This window comes from Mixophyes fleayi, chromosome 12 (genome assembly GCF_038048845.1).
Source record: "Mixophyes fleayi isolate aMixFle1 chromosome 12, aMixFle1.hap1, whole genome shotgun sequence".
In the NCBI taxonomy this organism is placed as follows: Eukaryota; Metazoa; Chordata; class Amphibia; order Anura; family Limnodynastidae; genus Mixophyes; species Mixophyes fleayi.
Genome location: NC_134413.1, coordinates 57,811,009 through 57,834,770, shown reverse-complemented (window position 1 = coordinate 57,834,770; position 23,762 = coordinate 57,811,009). Strand labels below are relative to the sequence as shown.

Genomic DNA, 23,762 nt, shown 5'->3' with positions numbered 1-23,762 from the left:
TCTGGAAATACTAGCACAGATGGACCAGGAGCCCACCCAAAAACAGCTGAAGTTTACCCCAAGGTAAGGCCTTAGTGTGGGTGTTTTCTACTGGTTTTAGTGTTAAGGCAGTTAACTTTTTAATTTTTGTTGAACAGGATCCCAATGGAACCTGTGCAAGTGGAGAGGTCAAACATGGTTAACAATTGCTTGTGTGAAGCTTGTGATAACACACTACCCAAGGACCATGTGGGAGTTTTATGTGTGGCATGAGCCCCAAAAAATATGGAAGATCCTCAACCTCCAGAACAATTTAAACAGTTTTTCTCATGGATGATGAAAATTATGCAGGAGTTTCTGCCCCAGGAGCAGAGGTCAAAGAGGGGTAGGACTCAAATGGAAGATAATATAGAGGACAGGGGTCCCAGTCCATCCACTGAATCTGTTAGTTCTTTCTGGAAGTTAGATTCCATGTCCGATAGTGATAGGGGAAAAAAAAGGAAGACACTAGGATATTTAATCTGGACACAGTTTATGTTATCCTTAAGTATATTATTAAGTCTCTGTGTATAGAAGATTTACCTGTCTCTGTTTGGCCACAAGATGCGCTCTTTCTAGACCATCAAGTAAAATCCAGGGTGTTTCATACAAGACTTAGGGGTATATTTACTAAACTGCGGGTTTGAAAAAGTGGAGATATTGCCTATAGCAACCAATCTAGTTATTTATTTAGTACTGTCACACTCTGCTCCCCAGGTATCTCCACCTGAGCCTCAAATACTGGTAAGCTGCTGAGTGGTCATCGCTGCTGTTTTCTGGTTTTCCTCAACCATTGTATACCTGTTCCACTGCTCGTGGTAAACGCTATGATCTACACCTGTTACCTTTTCCACCATCCATGGTAAAGCTGCTGTGTTCATCACTGTTGTGTGGTCATCGCTGCTGTCTGCTGGATTTCCTAATCTTCGCATACCTCTTCCACTGCTCGTGGTAATGCTATGGTCTACACCTGTTACCTGTTCCACCATCCGTGGTAAAGCTGCTGAGTTCATCGCTGCCTGTGTGGTCATCGCTGCTGTTTGTTGGATTTTCCTAATCGCTGCATATCTCTTCCACTGCTCGTGGTAACGCTATGATCTACAACTGTTGCCTGTTCTACTATCCATTCTTTTGGCAAATGTTATGAACTTCATCTTCTCATTGTTTGATCTTCATCGCTGACCCTGTTACTTGTTTCATTATTCGTGGTATACTTCAGTTACTGCTGCCGTGAGTTTACTTTTATGGGAAGCTGGACTGTTTGAATTCTGTATACCTATCCCACGGCTTGCGGTAACATGAGAAGTCACATCTATTATCCGTTTGGCCTGCATGTTTGATTACTGTTCTCCATTTCACAAATCGCATCAAGCTGTGTCTATCGTGGCCAAATAGAGTTGGACTATGTTGATTCTCATGCTTCAAGTTTTCTATTATTGAAGAATCTGATTACTGAATTTGCAGCTTGTATTAATGAATGTTGCTGAAACTTATTATTCCTGCATGCCTTTTATAATCATCTCTGGCAAAGCATTCAAGTCTGCATTGGTCTCTTGTATTAATATTTTCTAATAAATATACGGTAATCTTTGTTACCATCTTTGATGTCCGAATTGGATCATTCCTCTGCCAAGTAACTAGTTCTCAGATGTCACAGTGGGAACTTTCCTGCTGCGAGCCACAGAAACCCATATTCCCTTGTGGGAACCGCTGGTGAATACCTCCCAGTTTGTTAGACTCCGCGCCTCCAGAAAAGTTTAGTCAATACTTATTGGACAGCAGGATCTCACTCAATTTGCTTCAAGATGTTGATAACTCTTGGATACTGGCGAAGCAAATAAAGTACTTGATCTACAAGTCCTACATAGTTAGCTGTATTGCTTTGTTTCATCTCCTCCTTCAATTTTTTGGCTGCTTTTCCAAAAGTCTAGTTGGGGGAATCACTTGACTCAAGCTAACAGTGTCTGAACTCACTTCACAGGTGACTATTTTGGTGGTTTCAGAACCTTGCACAACACAAAAATTATTCTCCACTGCGCTGGACTAAAGTACATTCCCCTCATATTCTATTCTTCTTGCAGCTGCTGCAATCTCCTACATGCTGTTGCAGAATGCTGAAATTGATCCAAATTATTTCAGGACACAGGCAGCATCTCCTGCATGTCACTGTCATATTTTAAAAAGCTCTGTACCACTAAGTTGATTGTGTGAGCAAAACAGGGAATGTGATGGAATTTTCCCCGCTGTAATGTTCTCACAATATTGGTGGCATTATCAGAAATGACATATCCTCAGGAGAGTCCAAGCAGGAAAAGCATGTTGCAATGACATTCTTTAGTTTTTCTAACAGGTTGTCAGCGCTATGCCTGACAACCTGTGCTGGTCCATTTCTTAGTTCAGTGGAAAGATTGTGGCCTGGAGGAACGATCCTGGATTCCGTGGAGACGTTTACACGCCCGCAAACTGATTTGGGAATTCAAGCAATTTCCTGATAAACCAGGATATTGGGGTGCCATAACCCCTCCTCAAGGTGGGGGTACTGTCAGGAGCCGCGGTGGCCGCGGGCACTTTTGCGACTCTCTTCTGTCCTCTGCGGGCGTCCCGGCCATCTCCAGGATGACCGGGATGTCACTTCCTGTATCCGGCCCGACCATTGCCAGGGCAACGGCTGGACACCGAGCGCTTCATTAGCACGCCTCGGCAATTCTAAACAGCCGGGCGCGTGCGCTAGCTTTGTAGCTTTGTGATTTACCCTTATTAATTAATTACCCTGTGCCTGATGGTTATTACAGGGCTAAGCCCTGATTGGCTAGTTTCAGTATATAAGGCAGGGAGGGCTTAGCCTGCCGGTTATAGCGTCCAGTTTCCCTGTCGGCTAACCTGCTACTGTGCTGTCAGTATAAGGGGGTGGGCTACCGCGCTCCCTATTAATGAGTAAGTGAAAATTGCTGCCTGGGGGACGGAGTACCAGGGTAGTCTCAACCCTAGATAGTAGCTAATGATATGAAAAAAATGGTCCCCTATGGCGCAGGTGAATAGATAAAGATGCGAATGATGTGGTATAAACTGCAGATATTGTGTAAATCAATAAGCATAAAGCTTGACAAACGTCTCCTTACATAGGGTGACGAGTGGTCTCAGAGTGAAAATGCTGGATGGATGATAATATGGTATAATCAGCATTTATTGCTTAGCGTATTCGAACAAAAGCTCAGCAGGTACCTTGCTGAGAGTATCAAAATACATAACAATATACATAACAAGCCGTGAAGATATTCAATAAAAACATGGACCATACACAGTATTAAACTAGACACAGCCAAAGGAATAGTTGTCCACTTGTTACTCTGGTTAGTGCATTATGAAGTATGCAGAGTCCATATGAATAAAGTCTCTTTAGAGAGAGTGGATCCAACAAATGACATTGGCATCCATAGAAGATCCAATAGAGCGGATGCGCTCGGTCCAGAAGTAAAAGTTTGTGGTTCAACAAATAAAGGACTTACCCTAAGAAGGGATAATAGCTGGGTTCTATTTCATAGCCTTTCTGTGTCGAGTAGCGTGGATGGTGATGAAGCGATGTGTAGTTCCCTGCGAGGCGGAGAGGTCGCGGCCGCAACTCAATCCAAATGCGCATGCATCCGGATGGGAGAAAATCCTTTCCCATAGCGGTAAGAGCGCCACGATACAGAGAGTATGTATAGACGTGTACCCAACGCGTTTCGCCGAGCAGGCTTCCTCAGGCATAGTGATAATGCCCATAACTTCTTCTGGAAGGTATATATAAGGCGCCCTTTTCAGTGATAGGTGGATCTTTCAAGCCCCCTATTGGTGCTCATCGATGGTCCAATGATGGTCCAATGAAATTGAGAGATAGTCATTGTGGGCGGAAAGTTGTACAAATGTTACCAATTGGTCCTACAGTATGATTGATGTATGCAGTGGCCAATGGTGGGTGTCACAGGGAAAACAAACATCGCAAATAGAAATTAATTAAACAGCGAAATCCAGCAGATCAATAAACAATGCAGAGTATGTTCTGAGGCTCAGTCTGATATAAGGTAATGGTACAAAAGAAACAAATGATTTTGAATGTATATAGATGCGTTTTTTCTTTTTCTTGCGGGGAGGCAACAATGTTGACTCCTGGTCATAGTCCATAAATATACTGCTAACAGCAAATGGCCAGTATTTGACATACATGGATATAAAGATGACATTGACACACATGAGTCAAATAGATGCATATGTCATACACGAAAGACAAAGGCTGGTAGGTATTGTGCAGAATAATCAGTTCACAGGGGTATTCATAAAAAATGGCCCAGCTCAAAGTCAATATTCAGGCCCTGTGGTGTTAAAGAATTGATACAGTAGATCCATTCAGACTCCTTTTGGGAGATGGTCTTAACGTAATCTCCGCCCCTCCATGGCTTAACAATTTTCCTAATTGCCATAAATTGCAATAGGGAAGGATCTTTAGAGTGGTGAGTTGCAAAATGTGCTGGGACACTATGTGTATCGAGGCCCTTTTTGATATTCCTATGGTGTTCAGAAATCCTGACACTAAGTTTTCTAATCGTCCTCCCGACATATTGTAAACCACAGGGGCATTCCAGGAGGTAAATCACCCCTGTGGTGTCACAGGTGAGTCTACTTTCAAATGAGAACTTTTCTCCAGAGACATTGGATTGGAATGATACAATCGGTTTTGTACTGTTGACACGGCTGGTTTTACATGCACAACATCAATGGCAGTGGTAGAAACCCTTCTCTGTGTCTTTTAGCCAAGTCCCTACCGCAGGGGCTGTTCTAAGAGGGATGGTACTGTTCACTAGTTGTTTCCTCAGATTGTTTGCTTTCATGTAAATAAATTTAGGGGCTGCTGGGAGAATCTCTTTCAAAGTGGTATCCCCCAGGAGCACATTCCAGTGTTTCTTAATGATGCGTTCTATTTTCTTTCAATCAGAACTGAACTTGGTAATAAATGGCATGGACAGAGGTTCGGGTTCTTTAATATTGGTAACGAGAAGGTTTTCCCTATCAGTGTGTTTAATGGATACAAAGGCTTCCTCTACTAATTGTGGTTGATACTTTCTTTCAAGGAACCTTTCTTTGAGAACATTAGCCTGCAAAAAAAATGATTCAGGTTCAGAGCAGTTTCGTCGAATTCTTGTAAACTGGCCCTTTGGAATGTTGCGTATCCAGTTATTATGGTGGTTGCTATCAAAAGGGATGAAGGAGTTAGAATCGACCTCCTTAAAAAGGTTTTTGTTTCAATCTGGCCGTTATCGATATAGATTTCAAGATCGAGGAACTGGACTGAGTCTTGACTAGTATGGGCAGTAAAATGAAGGTTAAGGTTATTGAGGTTGATGTACCCCAAAAACAGGTCTAAATCGCTCTTCATAGCTCCAAATAAAAAGGACGTCGTCGATGTAGCGACGCCAGAAAAGGATATGGGGAGCGTAGGGATTGTTCTCCCAAATAGTGGCAGTTTCCCAAGCGGCCACAAACAGGTTTGCGTAACTGGGCGCAAATTTCGCGCCCATAGCAATTCCGCAAACCTGTTTGTAGAAGTCACCCTCTGACCAAAAATAATTATGGTGCAGAATGAAGGAGATTCCCTCCATAATAAAGTCAATCTGCAGGTCTGGGATGCCTGATTCTTTAGTAAGAATGTCTTTGACATGGGTACACCCTGCCTGATGGTCAATCACGGTGTACAGGGAGGTGAAGTCACAGGTGGCCAAATAATAGCCATCCTCCCATTGAACATTGGTTTAGGAATTCCAGCACGTGTCCCGTATCTCTGATATAACTTCTTTGTCTGATTACCAGGGGTTGAAGAAAGGAGTCGATATTACTTGACAGGTGAGTGGTGAGGGACATAATACCCGAGACAATGGGTCTACCCGGGGGTTTGTCCAAATTTTTGTGTAATTTAGGCAGGTGGTAAATGACTGGGTCCCTGGGAAACTGAATATATAAATAATCGTACTCGGCTTTATTAAAAATGCCTCTTTGAAAGGCTGGCTTGAGGAGGTGTAATAGCTCATCTTGATATTTTGTGGTAGGGTCACTAGGGAGTAGCTCATAGGTACTAGTATACTTGAGTTGTCTATTTAATTCTTCAAGGTACAGATCTTTATCTAAGATAGTGATCCCACCCCCTTTGTCCGCTGGTTTAATAATAAGGTTGGAGTTGTTTTTTAATTCCTTGATGGCAGTCCTCTCTTTCCGAGTAAGATTGGAGGGTTTTTTAGTAATTTGTAAATCTTGGATATCTTTCTCTACCAACTTTTGAAAAGTGGTGATAAAGGGCCTTTTCAGATAACTTGGGTAGAATTTAGATTTTTCTTTTAGTGTGGTATGTTGGAATTTCATCTCAGTATCCTTAGATGAAGAGAAGGTCACATTCTTATTGGGTTGGCTAAAAAAATTCTTCAGGGTAAGCTTCAGTATAAATTTGAGCAAATTGATGTATGTTTCGAACTTATTGAGAGATTGATCAGGGGCAAACTTGAGGCCTTTTCTTAGGACCCCCAGTTCTGGTTGTGTAAGTGTAGCTTTACTAAGATTGAAAATCCCTCTATTATTGGCAACTATTTTCTTACTTTCGGCCTTGCTCCCAGGGGTCTTTTCTCCTCGCTTTCCTCTGATGGTTTTCTTCTCTTTTTTATGTTTGGGGTGTGTATTAGTGAATCTCTGGTGTGGTGGGGGTGGCCCACGAGTTGATAGGTGGGATCCGTTGAGCATTGGTCTTTTTGGGGAGTGGCTTTCAATGCTAGTCCTAAAAAAATGTCAAGATTTTCTTCTGCAGTGGAAGTTAGATCAATTGGGGGGTCCTTATGAAGTACCGCTAGTTCTATTTTTTTGAGAAGTCCTAGCTGCAAACTACTGACCTCTTTATTGTAGGAATCTTTTCCCTTTTGGAGCCCTTACCAAGCCTTTTTAGAGAAATGTGTATTCTTCCTTATGGGTGATTTGTATGGACTGTAAATATTCTTTGGGTTCAAAGGTTTATAGACCCTTTTTTACGGACCCCTGTGGGGTAAAGTCTTAATCAAAGGTGATTTGTGGGATGGTTGGTCAGTAGTAGAGTAATGTGAATGTTTTCTCCTATCAGGAGTAGAGTGTCTCTCTGTAGGGTGATGTAGTCTGGGATGAATGAGCTTAGAAACAGGTGGTGGGGGATGGAATGTGTTGTTTTTTATTTGGACTGGCCCTAAGAGCGATTTAGACCTATTTTTGGGGTACATCAACCTCAATAACCTTAACCTTCATTTCACTGCCCATACTAGTCAAGACTCAGTCCAGTTCCTCGATCTTGAACTCTATATCGATAACGGCCAGATTGAAACAAAAACCTTTTTTAAAGAGGTCGATTCTAACTCCTTCATCCCTTTTGATAGCAACCACCATAATAACTGTATACGCAACATTCCAAAGGGCCAGTTTACGAGAATTCGAGGAAACTGCTCTAAACCTGAACAATTTGTTTTGCAGGCTAATGTTCTCAAAGAAAGGTTCCTTGAAAGAAATTATCAACCACAATTAGTAGAGGAAGCCTTTGTATCCATTAAACACACTGAAAGGGAAAACCTTCTTGTTACCAATATTAAAGAACCCGAACCTCTGTCCATGCCATTTATTACCAAGTTCAGTTCTGATTCAAAGAAAATAGAACGCATCATTAAGAAACACTGGAATGTACTCCTGGGGGATACCACTTTGAAAGAGATTCTCCCAGCAGCCCCTAAATTTATTTACATGAAAGCAAACAACCTGAGGAAACAATTAGTGAACAGTACTTCCCTCCTAGAACAGCCCCTGCGGTAGGGACTTGGCTAAAAGACACAGAGAAGGGTTTCTACCACTGCCATTGATGTTGTGCATGTAAAACCAGCCATGTCAACTGTACCAAACCGATTGTATCATTCCAATCCAATGTCTCTGGAGAAAAGTTCTCATTTGAAAGTAGACTCACCTGTGACACCACAGGGGTGATTTACCTCCTGGAATGCCCCTGTGGTTTACAATATGTCGGGAGGACGATTAGAAAACTTAGTGTCAGGATTTCTGAACACCATAGGAATATCAAAAAGGGCCTCGATACACATAGTGTCCCAGCACATTTTGCAACTCACCACTCTAAAGATCCTTCCCTATTGCAATTTATGGCAATTAGGAAAATTGTTAAGCCATGGAGGGGCGGAGATTACGTTAAGACCATTTCCCAAAAGGAGTCTGAATGGATCTACTGTATCAAATCTTTAACACCACAGGGCCTGAATATTGACTTTGAGCTGGGCCATTTCTTATGAATACCCCTGTGAACTGATTATTCTGCACAATACCTACCAGCCTGTGTCTTTCGTGTATGACATATGCATCTATTTGACTCATGTGTGTCAATGTCATCTTTATATCCATGTATGTCAAATACTGGCCATTTGCTGTTAGCAGTATATTTATGGACTATGACCAGGAGTCAACATTGTTGCCTCCCCGCAAGAAAAAGAAAAAACGCATCTATATACATTCAAAATCATTTGTTTCTTTTGTACCATTACCTTATATCAGACTGAGCCTCAGAACATACTCTGCATTGTTTATTGATCTGCTGGAGTTCGCTGTTTAATTCATTTCTATTTGCGATGTTTGTTTTCCCTGTGACACCCACCATTGGCCACTGCATACATCAATCATACTGTAGGACCAATTGGTAACATTTGTACAACTTTCCGCCCACAATGACTATCTCTCAATTTCATTAGACCATTGACTGTGTTTACATCCATGAGCACCAATAGGGGACTTGAAAGATCCACCTATCACTGAAAAGGGCGCCTTATATATACCTTCCAGAAGAAGTTATAGGCATTACCACTATGCCTGAGGAATCCTGCTCGGCGAAACGCGTTGGGTACACGTCTATACATACTCTCCGTATCGTGGCGCTCTTACCGCTATGGGAAAGGATTTTCTCCCATTCGGACGCATGCGCATTTGGATTGAGTTGCGGCCGCGACCTCTCCGTCCTCGCAGGGAACTACACATCGCTTCATCACCATCCACGCTACTGGATACAGAAAGGCTATGAAATAGGACCCAGCTATTATCCCTTCTTAGGGTAAGTCCTTTATTTGTTGAACCACAAACTTTTACTTCTGGACCGAGTGCATCCGCTCTATTGGATCTTCTATGGATGCCAATGTCATTTGTTGGATCCACTCTCTCTAAAGAGACTTTATTCATATGGACTCTGCATACTTCATAATGCACTAACCAGAGTAACAAGTGGACAACTATTCCTTTGGCTGTGTCTAGTTTAATACTGTGTATGGTCCATGTTTTTATTGAATATCTTCACGGCTTGTTATGTATATTGTTATGTATTTTGATACTCTCAGCAAGGTACCTGCTGAGCTTTTGTTCGAATACGCTAAGCAATAAATGCTGATTATACCATATTATCATCCATCCAGCATTTTCACTCTGAGACCACTCGTCACCCTATGTAAGGAGACGTTTGTCAAGCTTTATGCTTATTGATTTACACAATATCTGCACTTTATACCACATCATTCACATCTTTATCTATTCACCTGCGCCATAGGGGACCATTTTTTCCATATCATTTGCTCCTGTGCTGTGTTTGGTGTATACCTTCTGGATTGAACTTCTGTGTATGACCCCTGCCTGTACCTTGGACCTTGCCTGTGACCCTGACCCTTTTGCCTGTACCTTTGACCCCGCTGTATTGCCTGTGACCCTGACCTTTGGCGTGTTATCTTATTATTCTGCTTGCTATTGACCTCTGACCTCGGCTTTCGTCTGACCATCCGCTGCCATCTACGCTGCCTCCTGGCCTGCCACTACGGTTTTGTATTACAAACTTGCACTACATCTGGAGTTAAGTCCTGGGGGCATCTAAGTACCGGTGAGCGTATAAAGCTCTATGGGAAAGGCTGCTGCTAAAGGTGAAGAACTCTGACAACTAGTTCTTTGAGTTTGTGAACAGACCGTCAGCGTAACAGGTGGAAAATTCTTTCCATGTTGTACAAGGTGCTACACAATTCAAAGTAGTCACCTGTAAAGTGAGTTCAGACACTGCTAGCTTGAGCAAAGTGATTCCCTTAATTGGACTTTTGGAAAAGCAGCTTCAGAAATTGGAGTAGGAGATGAAACAAAGCAATTACGCTAAGTATGTCGGACTTGTAACTGAAGTTATTTATTTGCTTCGCCAGGATCGAAGAGTTAACAACATCTTGAAATCGGATTACTACATTTTACCGACTTTGCTTGATCCCAGGTTTAAGGGCTATGTTTTCTCTTTCTTTCCAAGTGCCCCAGATCACAAAACCATGTTACAATGCAAGGGGTGCAAACTAGTTTTCTGTTTTGCACATAAGTTAAATGCTGACTGTTTTTTTCATGTAGCACACAAATATCAACTTTAAATTTCAGTGTACAAATAAGCTATCAAGTATTTGTGTGCTGCATGAAAAAACAGTCAGTATTTAACTTATGTGCAAAACAGAAAAATAGTTTGCACCCCTTGCATTGTAACATGGTTTTGTCCAGGAGACTGAAATAAGATACCTCTTCATTTAAGATCCTTAATGAATCAGGCCCCTGGTGAGCAAGTTGACAGCTGAAGTGGTACGTGACACTATAGCATCCCCTCCTTCAGTTTCTCCAGCTACTGCTACTATGAAAAAATTAAGCTTTTCCAAGAGACCCAGGGATGATGCAGATGAGTCAGCAGAACATTTTGACATCTAGGGGTAAATGTATCAAGCAGAGAGTTTGCTGGCGGGTTTGAAAAGTGGAGATGTTGCCTTTAGCAACCAATCAGATTCTAGCTACCATTTTGTAGAATGTATTAAATAAATGGAAGCTAGAATCTGATTGGTTTTTCAAACCCTCCGGAAAACTCTCAGCTTGATACATTTACCCCCTAGTTTGGACTAAAAATATTGCCTAAAAATTGTGGCACCTCTGCCATAACTCCACCTGATCCTACTATCAACAATCAAAGAATGGTGGAGGATTATTTTAATGACAGCTTAGAATTAGACACCTCAGACAGTCCTTTTAGATACTGGGAGGATAAAAGGCAATTCGGAGACCCATGTACAAACTTGCTGTGCAATACCTAAGCTGCCTACACTTTAGTGTGTACTCTAAAAGTGTTTTCAGCACAGCCGGGAACCTTGTCAGCGATCGGCATAGAGGGCTACTTCCTAAAAATGAGGAAAAGATGATGTTCATCAAAATGAACTACAAATTCTACGAGGAAGGCCTTTGCAGGCACTTACAGCAAAGTACAGAGACTTCTGTAATGGTGGATTCCAGCGGGAATGAGTTAGTATTGTGTGAGGATGATGTACACACTGAGGGTGAAGATGAGGGTAAAGATGACGAGACTGTAGATTGCAGGTGGTGGGATCTAGCTGAGAGCAAGAGGCTAGCTGATGCTGGAATGCTTATTAATATTTTGGGTATAATGGCATGTTGATAATTTTATGTTTTTTACTATAAAATGTCACCTTTATTACAGAGGAGTTTTTTTCTTTAAAAAGGTACGTTTTTTGTTTTTTTTTATATTTTCTTATTTTTTAAATTTTTGTTACAGAGACCTCTGTAATGTGGTTTCCAGCGGGGATGAATTAATATTGTATGAGGATGATGATATGAGGCTGAAGATGATGACAACAATATCTTGCCACTATAGAGCTCATTGACAGCACTGTTAGCTTAGCTGCCTTAAGCCCATTATTAGCTTGTTTTGTGGGGGGCCCAAACAAACCAAGCACTTCAGCCACAAAAGTTGCACTCCTTGTCGCTGAAGTGCTTGCTTTGTTAAACTGTTCCTGCTACCCCTCCTGTTTCTGTGTGAGGTTGTTAAAGCTTTTTACCATATGGGTGGATGGGATGCCCATGGACATCTTGCACCACTTTTCTTTTTTGCCACTGCTGTGTGGCAATGTTTACTACATGTGCTATGAACTGCCGTGAGTTTGTGTCGTTGCTCCGTCGCCTAGCTTCCAGCCAGCTTGCTGCAGTCTTTGTATGAAAGTGTATGAAAATAATATTGTAACCTGTCAGGTGGTCAAAATTGACTGGAAATTGCTGAAAAATAGTGTTACTGAGGTTAATAATAATGTAGGAACAAAAAAGAGCAAAATTGTGTGATTTTAGCATATTTTTCTAAATAATAATAATAATTTTTCTAAAAAATACAGATCCAAAACCAAAACACATGAGGGCGGTTTTGCCAAAACACAAACTTAATCCAGATCCAAAACCAAAACACGGGGGTTAGTGAACATCTCTACTATTTATACTGCTTTGATACATCCCATTGTGTGGACTGCCATGAAGTAGGAAAAAGACAATTGGAAAATTATACTCAACTGTAATTTCCTTTCCTTGAAATACTCCATGCCAGCCCTATGTTTCCCACCTATTTTCTATAGTTACATTTTGAAGGACAGCTTGGAAGGTTACTAAAAGACACCAATGCGGACAATGAGTCACCTTATATACCTTACATGTGTGGTGATTTTTTTCCTCTCTACACTCAGCTGGGTAGGGAATTAACCCTTTGTTTGGGCCTTGGAGTATTTCAAGGAAAGGAAATTAACAGTGAGTATAATTCTACAATTTTCCCACAACTTTTCTACTCCAATTCCAGACACTCAACGCACCATGTCCCCTTGGCAGTGCCATAAAGATACGGAGTCACCAGTGTTCTCTATAGCCCAGGACATTAAAATATTTACTTTCTGCTCAGGTTGCCCTTCAGCATGCACTGAAATTAGTAGAATGTACATATTAATAGAGCATTTTAAAAATAATTATGGAATTTTAAAGAGAATATGTTAAATAGCACCGCATGAACTCCCAAATGCACAAAGCAAAAACACACAGCTGCATTTATCTATAAAAACGTTAAAAGCAGTATGAAATGGCAAATACAGCAAATATATACTCTCTAAAATGTTTGCATGCAAATCAGAAGTTGACTATTTTCAAGATGGTTCATCATCATTTATTTTTATTGCGCCACAGATTCCATGGCAGCTGACATATGTAACATACATGAAAACAGTACATTACAAGGCACATACAATTGAGCAAAATAATAAATTAATGGATGCCATTAACAGAAAAGATTGCATGGTATTCAGAGAAAATTCAGCATCAGGCATGACATACATGATAAGGGACTTAAAGTTGAACATGCATGATTTATATGAAGAGTCAGAACTCCCTGTAACCACAATATATGTGGAGGTCTTACTGAATGAGGCGTGATCGTGGGGATGATTGGGGAGAGCTTGTATGTGGTATTAAAGTCATTTTATCATTTTCCAATAAGCATTGTCTAAGCGATTTCTTGTGTTTCCAAAGCACAAACAATTTATTTAGCAGATGCAAAATTTAGCAGTTCAATACATAATTATAATACAGTACAGTCGATACCAAAGATACATACATACTGCTGCGATCGCTGCGCACTCTACTGGATCCAGCTAGAACAGTACTTCACTCCAGAATACTGTGGTCAGAGAATGAATGGCATAGCTGGTCCCAGGGAGCTCTTATATATACACACAATGTTACAGGGAAAACAATACAGATGACGTGGCTTGCTTCTATAGGTCCAGACTTCAAGAGGGTCCAGTGTAAACAGGTCATAGGCCAGTTCAAACAACTTCCTCCAAGGGTGAGGGTCAACATTCCAGATGATTCTCCCGCCCAGAAACCAGTTTAAGCTAGTCTATTCACAATACACAGTCAGTAACATTTTAAACATTTAATCCCTAACATCGCTAACTAAAGTATGCAATGTGCAATCCCTTCGGCGAATGAACCGGACAACTGTGGATGAATAGGGGATTAAAATGATACTAAACATGACATGTTTCCTGTAAACTGAACCTTAAGTATCACTAAAGTGTACATATAACCTTAATATATATATATTATCTATAAACTAAATGCCATCTGCTCATAAAACACTGTGGAATGGAAGCATTATAAATATGAAATATATAAATAAATGAATGTGAGTGAGAGTGTAAAGCGTGCGTATTTTATTGTGCGATCGCGCCGTGCACGTGTTACGTACATACTGATCACAATCGCACGGTAAAACAATATTAACCAATATACTTTTGTTCATCCAATTATACGACTTCAACAGTTCCACCCTTTGATAGTACAATAAACTATCACCTAAAAGATTTTATATGCAGGATCTTAGTACCACGTGTCATTGCTCTGTAATGTAAGTCCCCCTTGGTGTATGACCACGCTGTCTGTAGATCCCAGACAGGTTACCATGTATAGACTGTATACCTCTGGAGCTTGGAGATAACCTTTTGTGTGCCCTTCATGGGTGCAATAAAACATGTAATGCATTATTTGGAATGGTACAAGGTACGATAGAACATGTATCAACAATATAAAATATTCTACTACAGTTCTTCATGTCTTTAAGCTCAGACAACATTTAAACACTGCATGTTCACTAATAACATCATCCTATGTCTATCAACAATGTCATATATGATCTCCTTCAGCTTGAGTTAGTACATACAGCCTAATAATGTCATCAGTTCTTTTCATCAACACTTGTGGGGCGGGCTATTGTCTGTTAATTCTTTCCAGTCTCCCAATGCTCAAGTTTCCTTGTAACAGTGATCAGTTTGCCAAATATTGGGAGACTCCAAACTAAGGGACCTAGCTGTCTTACCTTTCCCCTAGTGACCTCCCACCTCATAATTTGGGTACCTCAGGAATATTTAGTGGAAAGAGAACTAGTCCTAGTCGATATAATCTCTGAGGCACGTGAGAGCACACCCAGCACTTTTTGGTCTACAACCTTACCCAGCCGAGAATGATAATCATTCTCAAGGATGTCTGCTCAAGTCCGAATATTTCTGGACCGTCATCGCTGGATGTACCTCTCCTCAACTTTGGGGTCAACGTACTTGGGGACAGATTACTCCTCAAACAATAGCCCCTCGCGTTTTCTCCAAACTCCAAGGTTTCCAAATTTTCCTTTACCCCTGAATTAAATAGAGTAATTGACTGGACCAATTGTGCTACCCACTTCTCCTTCATCCCCAACTTCTCAATATCACTACCTGAACCAGCCTCTATCACCTGTCTACCATCGAAAGAATTGACTGTCCTGAAAAGAGAATGAGATGAGAGAAACTCAGAACAGCAGATTTGGAAGCGATTCATCCAGTGGATTCCCCAAAATCCGATCATTTTAGTGAGTTTTTAGGGCTGCTGGAACAGGTGCTCAATATGGACAATCTCCTTGCTTCCGCTCTTGTTCTTTCCTTACAGTCCTTTGCTAAGTGTCCTGTTTTAGTGCATCTAAAACACTTCCTCAACTCATGTTGCTTCCTTTCCTTATAATAAGTGTTATTATACTGTGGTCATGAGTGCAGTCCTTCTAAAGCCTGGATACTTACCATCCTTAACCTTTGTGCTTCTTTATTTTTACCTATATTTTTGTCATGCTCCACGCAGACTCTCTAAGAGCATCTACCATCATGCCTCTCCAATTAGGTAAAGAGGTTTGTACCCTGGCCTTTAGATCCTCCCTGAGACCCTTCATTAGTACTGTAACAGCTAGTTCCCTGTGGTGCACGTCATTCTTTATATTTGATATCCCAGTTTGTTTGATCATTGCTGACAGAGCTCTGAAAAAATAATCTGTTGCAACCTCACCATCTTTTTGTTTGATGGTGAAAATTTTGCTCCAGTTCACTACCACTGGAAAATATATGGCCAACTGGGAGATTATAAGTTTAATATGTTCCTGACTATCATCATCTGTTAAGGATCTAGGAAATCAGACATAATTGAATGCAGTTCAGATCTAGTCCATGGACAATGCATTGCTACATGTTTTATGAGAACTACACCATTGTGGTCCGCCTTCCCATTAGGAACTGCTATTGTGCGGCCAGGATGTAAACATATCAAATCACTGCATTCTGGACTACTTGCTGGAATTAACGTTGCAGTACAATGAATGTTCTTCCTCCTATTAATTTCTACATTATTCTCACCAATTTCAGCCGCTGCCCCTGCTGGTGGGACCCTTCTTTTTCCTTGTCCGTGCAGTGCCTCTTGCATCTTACTAGCATGGGCAATGGCTGAAATGACAGTGGGTTAATCTTTTTCTTCTGAAACGTTACCTTTAACATGACTTACTTCAGGATACAAGTTACTAGTTACATTTTTAACATTTTTTGGTATCGGCTGTACTTACCACCCCAACCGCCTTTGGCGGCGGGGGCGCGCTTGCGCTCATTTCTCATCGCTTACTTCCGGTACGCATGTCTTACCCTGCCACGTGTTACCTTCTCGTTGCCACAGTTTTACGCAGTCATTGTGTTTAATTCTCTGTTCTTTTGATCTAATCAAACATATTTTATCTCTAACAGTACTTAGTGCCTCTGAATTGAAAGTACAAATCTTGGGAAAAGGTTCACACACTCTCGGGTCATTTTAACCCATATGTCGCAATACGCCGTTGCGTATGCACCATATTTTTTACACATATTATACCTTGCCGAACCAATTGGCCCATCCTTAGGCAGTGCCTCGTTGACCATCTCCAGTATTTGCTTAACACACAACTACCACTAGAGATTTTATTGGCCGTAGACAAATTGAACAGGCTGTGTCCACTCACCTCCTCTAGTCTGTTGTACAACTGAACAACCCTTGCGTTTATCAGAGTACGCAACAAGGAAAACCTAACACAGAAAACTGGGATCACAAAAGCACCAACCCTGTATTTCCAGCACACCTCTGCTGAGTACTATTCCACTGGTAACACCAATGTATCACTAAGGATAAATAGGGGATTAGAATGACACCAAACATGATATGTTTCCTGTAATCTGAACCTTAGATCTCACTAAAGTGCATATAACATTATAATATTTCACTCTGCTACAGGTGTTCATAAACGACTGTGGATTGGAAATATATATAAGTGAATGTGTAAGTGTATGCGTGCATTATTTATCGTGCAATTGCGTCATGACACGTGGCGTACTGATAGCAATCGCGCAGTAAAAACAAATATTAATCAATATACTTTCTTTCATCCAATTATTCTACTTTGACAATATATATGTTGTGTGTGTGTGTATATATATATATATATATATATATATGTGTATATATATATGTGCATATGTGTATATATGTGTATATATTGTCAAAGAGTCCACAGGTAACACATACTTGCCGTCTTTTTAAAAGCCCATCTGGGTGTTCCCAGAGGGGGTATGGTCGGAGGAGCCAGGGCTTAACAGATTAGTATTATATGCAGAACTAAGTATGCACTTACTTATGCATAATACCTGATATATGTTAGGTTATGACCAACTTGATCATAATGAGTGATATTTAAAGAGAGATAAATTCCTAAATGTATTAATTTGTAATTGGGGTATGAACATATAAATAATAAAATCTGTAAATGGTACGGATTAATTTGGAAGGAATACATATCATAGGAGCTAGATACAGTGAAAACAATACCAGCACTGTATGACATTTGTTTTCCTTGTATATACTTTGTAACACATAAGAAGTCCCTATTAAATTGTATCACACTAAGGTGAAGAGCAAACACAATCTGTAATGTTTGAAGCTATAGCCACATGTTTGGATACTAGACACCACACTCTTAAATGTAGTAGGAAAAAGACTGTTCATTCAAAATATATTATTTCAATATTATATAATGCAATCGTATGTTAAGGCACTATTTTGACAATAATGTAACGTTGTTGTGGATATATTCAGTGTCGAAGTTAGACATGAAGAGTCCATCGGGGGTATGCAATGGTATTGTGCTGCCACTCCACTGAAGGGGTGTGACAAGCCACCAGAGGGATTGTAGTACACACGGTTTCAAAGTGGAATTATATTTGAAATTTTTGTAAAAGCACAGTATTATTTGAATAAACCAATCCTCATTTGCTTAGAAACAAGCAGAGAGTAGTCTAAGGTGCTAAGTACTAACAAATTGCAAATGTTTAGTAACATTTAATTCACTTTCATCGATCAATATAAGTAAGAAAATTCAAGCAATTGTTTAACAGGTTACATTAAGTTACTGCTCACTAGAACTTTGTCAATAAACCAACTCCAAAGGCTATTGCGCTGAGTGTATCACCTGACCTGTTACCAAGATGAGAGAGAACACATGAGTAGCATATTATACGCCTTTACTTACTACAAATCATGTAACTATGTTTATATCTAAAAGTAACTTGCCACTGATGGATTATCGTTAGAAGTAGAAAGTAGAGTTTTCAGCACTATTAGTATTGCTCTCACAGAATATGTACATATTGAAATGAAAAAATACTTAATTTTTTTGGTGTGTGTGTTCTTCCTCTTGGAGCCATCAGGACTCCATCAAAGACAGGAAAAGTGGGTGGTGGGGCAAATGGTAGAAGATGGTAGGGGAATAGATATGATGGGCCTGAGTGATTAAGGCACATATCTGCCAGTTTTGTACGTTTCATCCGCATATCAATCTGTGCATACTCAGAACCGAACGATAAGCAATAGTATGCAGCCACATCCAAGTCATCTTCGAGCGAAAACGGCACTTAATACAGGCTACGATTTCGGGGAGGGAACGGGGTGGGCAATCAGCGGATGCACGTAGAGTACAGTACAGTAGGGCAGTGTCCAAGTAAGACTCGAGCGCACACAGATGTACGCTGTGCAAATCGCTATAATATTGACCTGTAACATTAATTGGGGCTCACGGTGGCTAAGTGGTTAGCACTTCTGCCTTACAGCACTGGGGTCATGAGATCAATTCCTGACCATGGCCTTATCTGTGAGGAGTTTGTATGTTCTCCCCGTGTTTGCGTGGGTTTCCTCTGGGTGCTCCAATTTCCTCCCACACTCCAAAAACATACTGGTAAGTTATTTGGCTGCTAACTAATTTACCCTAGTTTGTGTGTCTGTCTGTCTGTGTATTAGAGAATTTAGACTGTAAGCCCCAATGGGGCAGGGACTGATGTGAGTGAGTTCTCTGTACAGCGCTGCGGAATTAGTGGCGCTATATAAATACATGGTAATAATAATAATTAAATGAATATATATATTAAAAAAATGATATGTGTTCTGTTTAGATTTTATATTCCACATTGTACATGTCCTGCAGTGTCTGGTCTAGTAGAGCAGAGTAAACCTACATCTGTAATCATCACCGCATGTATCTTGATATCCATCCGTTCCTTGTTGACTTTGGAGTATGCAAAGCTGAGTTACATGTAGATTGAAACAAACAAATGCTGCGCTCAGTATTTGTGCCTTAATGACTCAGGCCCGATAAGAGGAACAGACTGTCACATAAAGGGGGAATGTAGAAATGTAAAATGTAGAATCAAAAAGACACAAAGGTGGGGAGCAAACAGACAGATGGGGAGACAGAGGTGATCATACAAAATGAGAAACAGGCACACAAAGCAGGGGAAAGAAAGGAAGAGACACACACAAAGAAGACAGGAGAAGGGGATAGACTAACAGAGACTGAAGGAGAGACTGGTAATTACCTATAACTGCAGCATCAGTCATGCCTCAAGCACCTTTCTGCTGCTGCTGTGAGTGTGGTGCCTGACCACACTCCAGCAGGAGTTATGGAGATAAGTGTAAAAACCAAAATCACTGGTGAAGTTAAAAAAAAAGTAAAATTATAATTTGAACAACTGTGGCAACAGTGCGCCTTGGCTACCTTCATATTTCCTGCGCTTTCTTATCAGTCAGTCAGGGGAACTCAGAGCAGTCAGAGTCATTTGCTACCATATTTCCATCACTCTTTTCACAGTGGTCAGGAGGCTGATCCAAGTCCCTTGACCGCATTCGAATAGAAAACACAGGAAATATGGCTCCTGCGCTTACGGTAGCACAGTAATTAGATTTACCATCATTTTTTGGGGTAAAAACAATGGCATCATCAGAGTTAGGGGTGGGGGCCTAAGACAGTGGGGCCCACCAGGGATATAAAGTGTTGGATCCATAACAATTATATGAAATAAATTCAGAAAGTATGACATTTAGAGAATAAAGTGGATTTAGAGTGGATTTTAGTTTGTTCTGACTTGAATATTGCTGTCAAAATTATCTTGAATTGATCATGTTTGTTTTGTCTTTCAGAGGCCAGCAATATTAAGAATGTGAATTTTTGAAAATATGAACAGAAGTCTTGCATCAAGATCTGAAAAACTAGTAGCCAAGAATTTCTAATAATCTGCTGATAACTATCATCACTTCTAAGCCTTTAATGACAATTTTCTTGAAGTCCAATCAAGATCACATCACTTTACATTTTTAACTTCTAATTCCAGCAATTAAATAGCATGTACAGTTTCATGTCAAATGACTTCATGTAATCCTTTATATCTTCGCAAAGGCAACAACAAAAAATATCATGCAGTAACATTTTAAATACCAAGACTCACATCCTTTTATGTGGATTGTTTAAAAGAAAGTTTAATAGTGGGCTCTTGCACAAGCTTTCAGCCACAACCAAATCATATAAGAAAAACTGAAGATTTGGGATTATAAAATAAACATATGTAAATGGAATATAAAATATAAAACTTACTGAAATGCTGGAATCACCCAGTGTTTTACCACAAAAGTAAATACAGCATCAATGTCTCACGGCATTTATTAGCTATAAGTAAATTGACATGTGTTTTTAATGCATAGCAGTTGTACATTGTTCATGAAAGCCTGTTGTAAAGTGGCAAAAAATGGTCCTTCCACCTCCAGACAAGCGTCATGTGTGTCTTACAACAATTGTTATCATGTCAAGCATGGCGTTTATGGATGCCTACCTTGTGGAGCAGAACCAAGGCCCCAGGAAGATTGGAGTATGCATTATAGTGTTGGTTGGTGACATCTGCTTTTTAATCGTTCTGCGTTATGTTGCTGTTTGGGTTGGAGCCGAAGTTAAAACAGCCAAAAGAGGATATGCAATGATTTTGTGGTTTCTATACATATTTGTTTTAGAAATTAAACTATATTTTATATTTCAAAATTACAAGGCTGATAAAAAAAACGTTGATACAGTAGCTAGAAAGGCATTGACATTGCTTTTATCAATCTCTGTTCCAGGACTATATTTGGTCCTTGTGTCACTAGACAGCATGGAGTATGTAAGAACATTCAGGAAAAAGGAAGACTTGAGAGGTCGTCTCTTTTGGGTTGCTCTTGATTTACTTGACATTTTGGATATTCAAGCTAATTTATGGGAGCCACACAAGACTGGACTGCCCATATGGGCAGAGGGGCTTATGTTTTTCTATTGCTACATTCTACTTTTAATTCTACCCTGTGTCTCTTTGAGTGAAATCAGCATGCAAGGAGAACATATTGCCCCACAGAAGATGATGCTTTACCCCGTGCTAAGTCTTGTTACAATCAACATTGTTACTATTTTTATTAGAGTTGTAAACATGGTTTTATTTCAGGACAGTAGAGTTTCCACTATCTTCATTGGCAAAAATATTATTGCAATAGCCTCTAAGGTCTGTACTTTCTTGGAATACAAAAAACAAGTTAAGGAATTCCCACAAAACACTATTGCTTTAGAACTGCAACAAAATTCAATTTCACATAACCAGACAATTCACAATACACAGGGTGTTAATCACGAGCAGTCTCCATCCAGGGAAATGATGGATACATGACAACGTTTACTTTTTTTTTGTTTAAATGACTTTTCATTGATTTGATTATAAAAAGAAATATAATAATTGAATATGTGACTAAAAGGGATGGGCAAATTACAAGTTAACATTGTCATTTAGCAAATGTAAGTACATTTTCCCATGTAAATACATTTTCAAGAATGTTGCTACATCTTTTTTAGTCATAAAATATCTGCTGTGATATTATTTAATATTATATAATATTAGTAATGTATTATATAATATTTTGCACTAAAATGTTGTAAGAATAAAAAATAAATAACATGTATTCAATGTACTGTATATGTATACTAATAATTTGCCCATCTCTGTCTGTAGTTTTTTTTAAAATAAGAATTTTATCCATTGCACAAAAAATATTTTAAGAAAAGTAATGTCCCTTAATCTCAGGTACAGTCCTTGTTATATTATACAGCGAAAAAATACCCAAATGTTAACTAATAGGCTGATATTTGGCATTTTGATGTGTTTTTCCAGCCAACTCAAATAAACAAAACAAACACAAAAAGAAAAATGTATGCTATTAATTATTATAATTATTTTCAGTTTAATTGAAACACAAAAACCTACCTGCTATCTTGAATTTGGTTTTCAATGTGTGTTTAATGCATAAACCTTAGTACATGCTACATTAAAATAAGATAAATGTAATGTAACCACATATAGGCAGCGCCGGTGCTAGGGTCCTTGGCGCCCTAGGCACAGTGTGAAAATCGCCGCCCCCCCCTTTAAAAATCGCTGCTGCGCTTCCCTCCCCACCACTCCCCATGTCTTTCTTTAACTTACCTGCATGAAGCTGCTCCTCTCTGCTCTGTCTTCTCCCCTCCACTCACAGACACTGTCGGGCCGTGATGATGACATCATCATCACGGCCTGTCACTGTCAATGAGCGGAGGGGAGAAGACAGAGCAGAGAGGAGCAGCTTCATGCAGGTAAGATTCAATAGCCCCTTCCCTCCTCTCCTCCCCGTGGATTTCCGTTTTTTTTTTTAATTTCGAGGGGCCCTGCAGGTCCCGGCGCCCTAGGCAATTGCCTAACCTTGCCTAATGGGAGCGCCGGGCCTGGATATAGGTCACCGTATAGTACAAAGAGAAGGTGAATACTTTTAATGGTAGAAAAGTAGCCCCATGTCCATCATAAACTGCCAATTGTCCAGCGCATTCATATCCACCACATTCTGCCCCATATCTATCACATACAATCCCACATACCCATGGTTTACAGATCCATGTTTGGTCACTACAATCACATAGTCCCAATACCCACCATATATAACCCCAGGTCAGCATGGGGTTGTTATAACATCCCATGCATTATATATTGCAACATGTTAGTAATGTATAGTTTCTTGCCATTATATGCAGTTAAATGTTAGGACAACATGCCCACCTCAGTACTCAACTCAAGATCCACCGCTGCTGCTCAAGTGTTTATTCCACTGCTGGAAACTAAAAGGGAGCCACAAGTATGGCTATTGCACTAGTTGAATTCCCTCTATAATAAACACAGATTGGCTGGTGTTCATTATAGGAAGCTCAACCATAGACAGTGATGTAAATAGAAATTATCTGAGCAACATGTTGAAGAGGTCTTATTTCTGACCCCAATGTATCACTAGAGTACACCTGCAGAGACTGGCGCCATCCCTAAACAGTACCTAGAGTACAATACACTAATTACATCTGTTTTAAACTGACACAGTTGTTTGAACAATATATATATATATATATATATATATATATATATATATATATATATATATCTTATCTTCAGTAGTTACTAAATCTAGTTGCTGCATAATTAAACCAATGTTGCCAAAAAAAAAAATATTTCCTCTGAGTTCTAAGCTCTATAGAGATTGCTTTAGTTATGCTGCTCTCTGTAACCAAAATAGCACTAGCCCAATTTCCTCCTATTAGTTTGATAACACTAAACATGGCACCT

The 23,762-nt window shown here is 40.0% G+C and overlaps 1 protein-coding gene across 5 annotated transcripts in view; it reads left to right on the top strand.

Annotated features, from left to right (window-relative positions):
• Positions 1-23,539, top strand: part of TMEM121 (transmembrane protein 121) — a 211,553-nt gene extending 188,014 nt beyond the window's left edge. For all 5 annotated transcript variants that reach the window (XM_075191887.1, XM_075191885.1, XM_075191884.1 and 2 more), the window contains one exon: positions 20,257-23,539. In XM_075191887.1, coding sequence (XP_075047988.1) covers positions 20,859-21,797 — 939 coding nt within the window. In that variant the 5' untranslated portion in view covers positions 20,257-20,858 and the 3' untranslated portion in view covers positions 21,798-23,539. The remainder of the gene's footprint in view (positions 1-20,256) is intronic.
• The last annotated feature ends 223 nt before the right edge of the window (positions 23,540-23,762 follow it).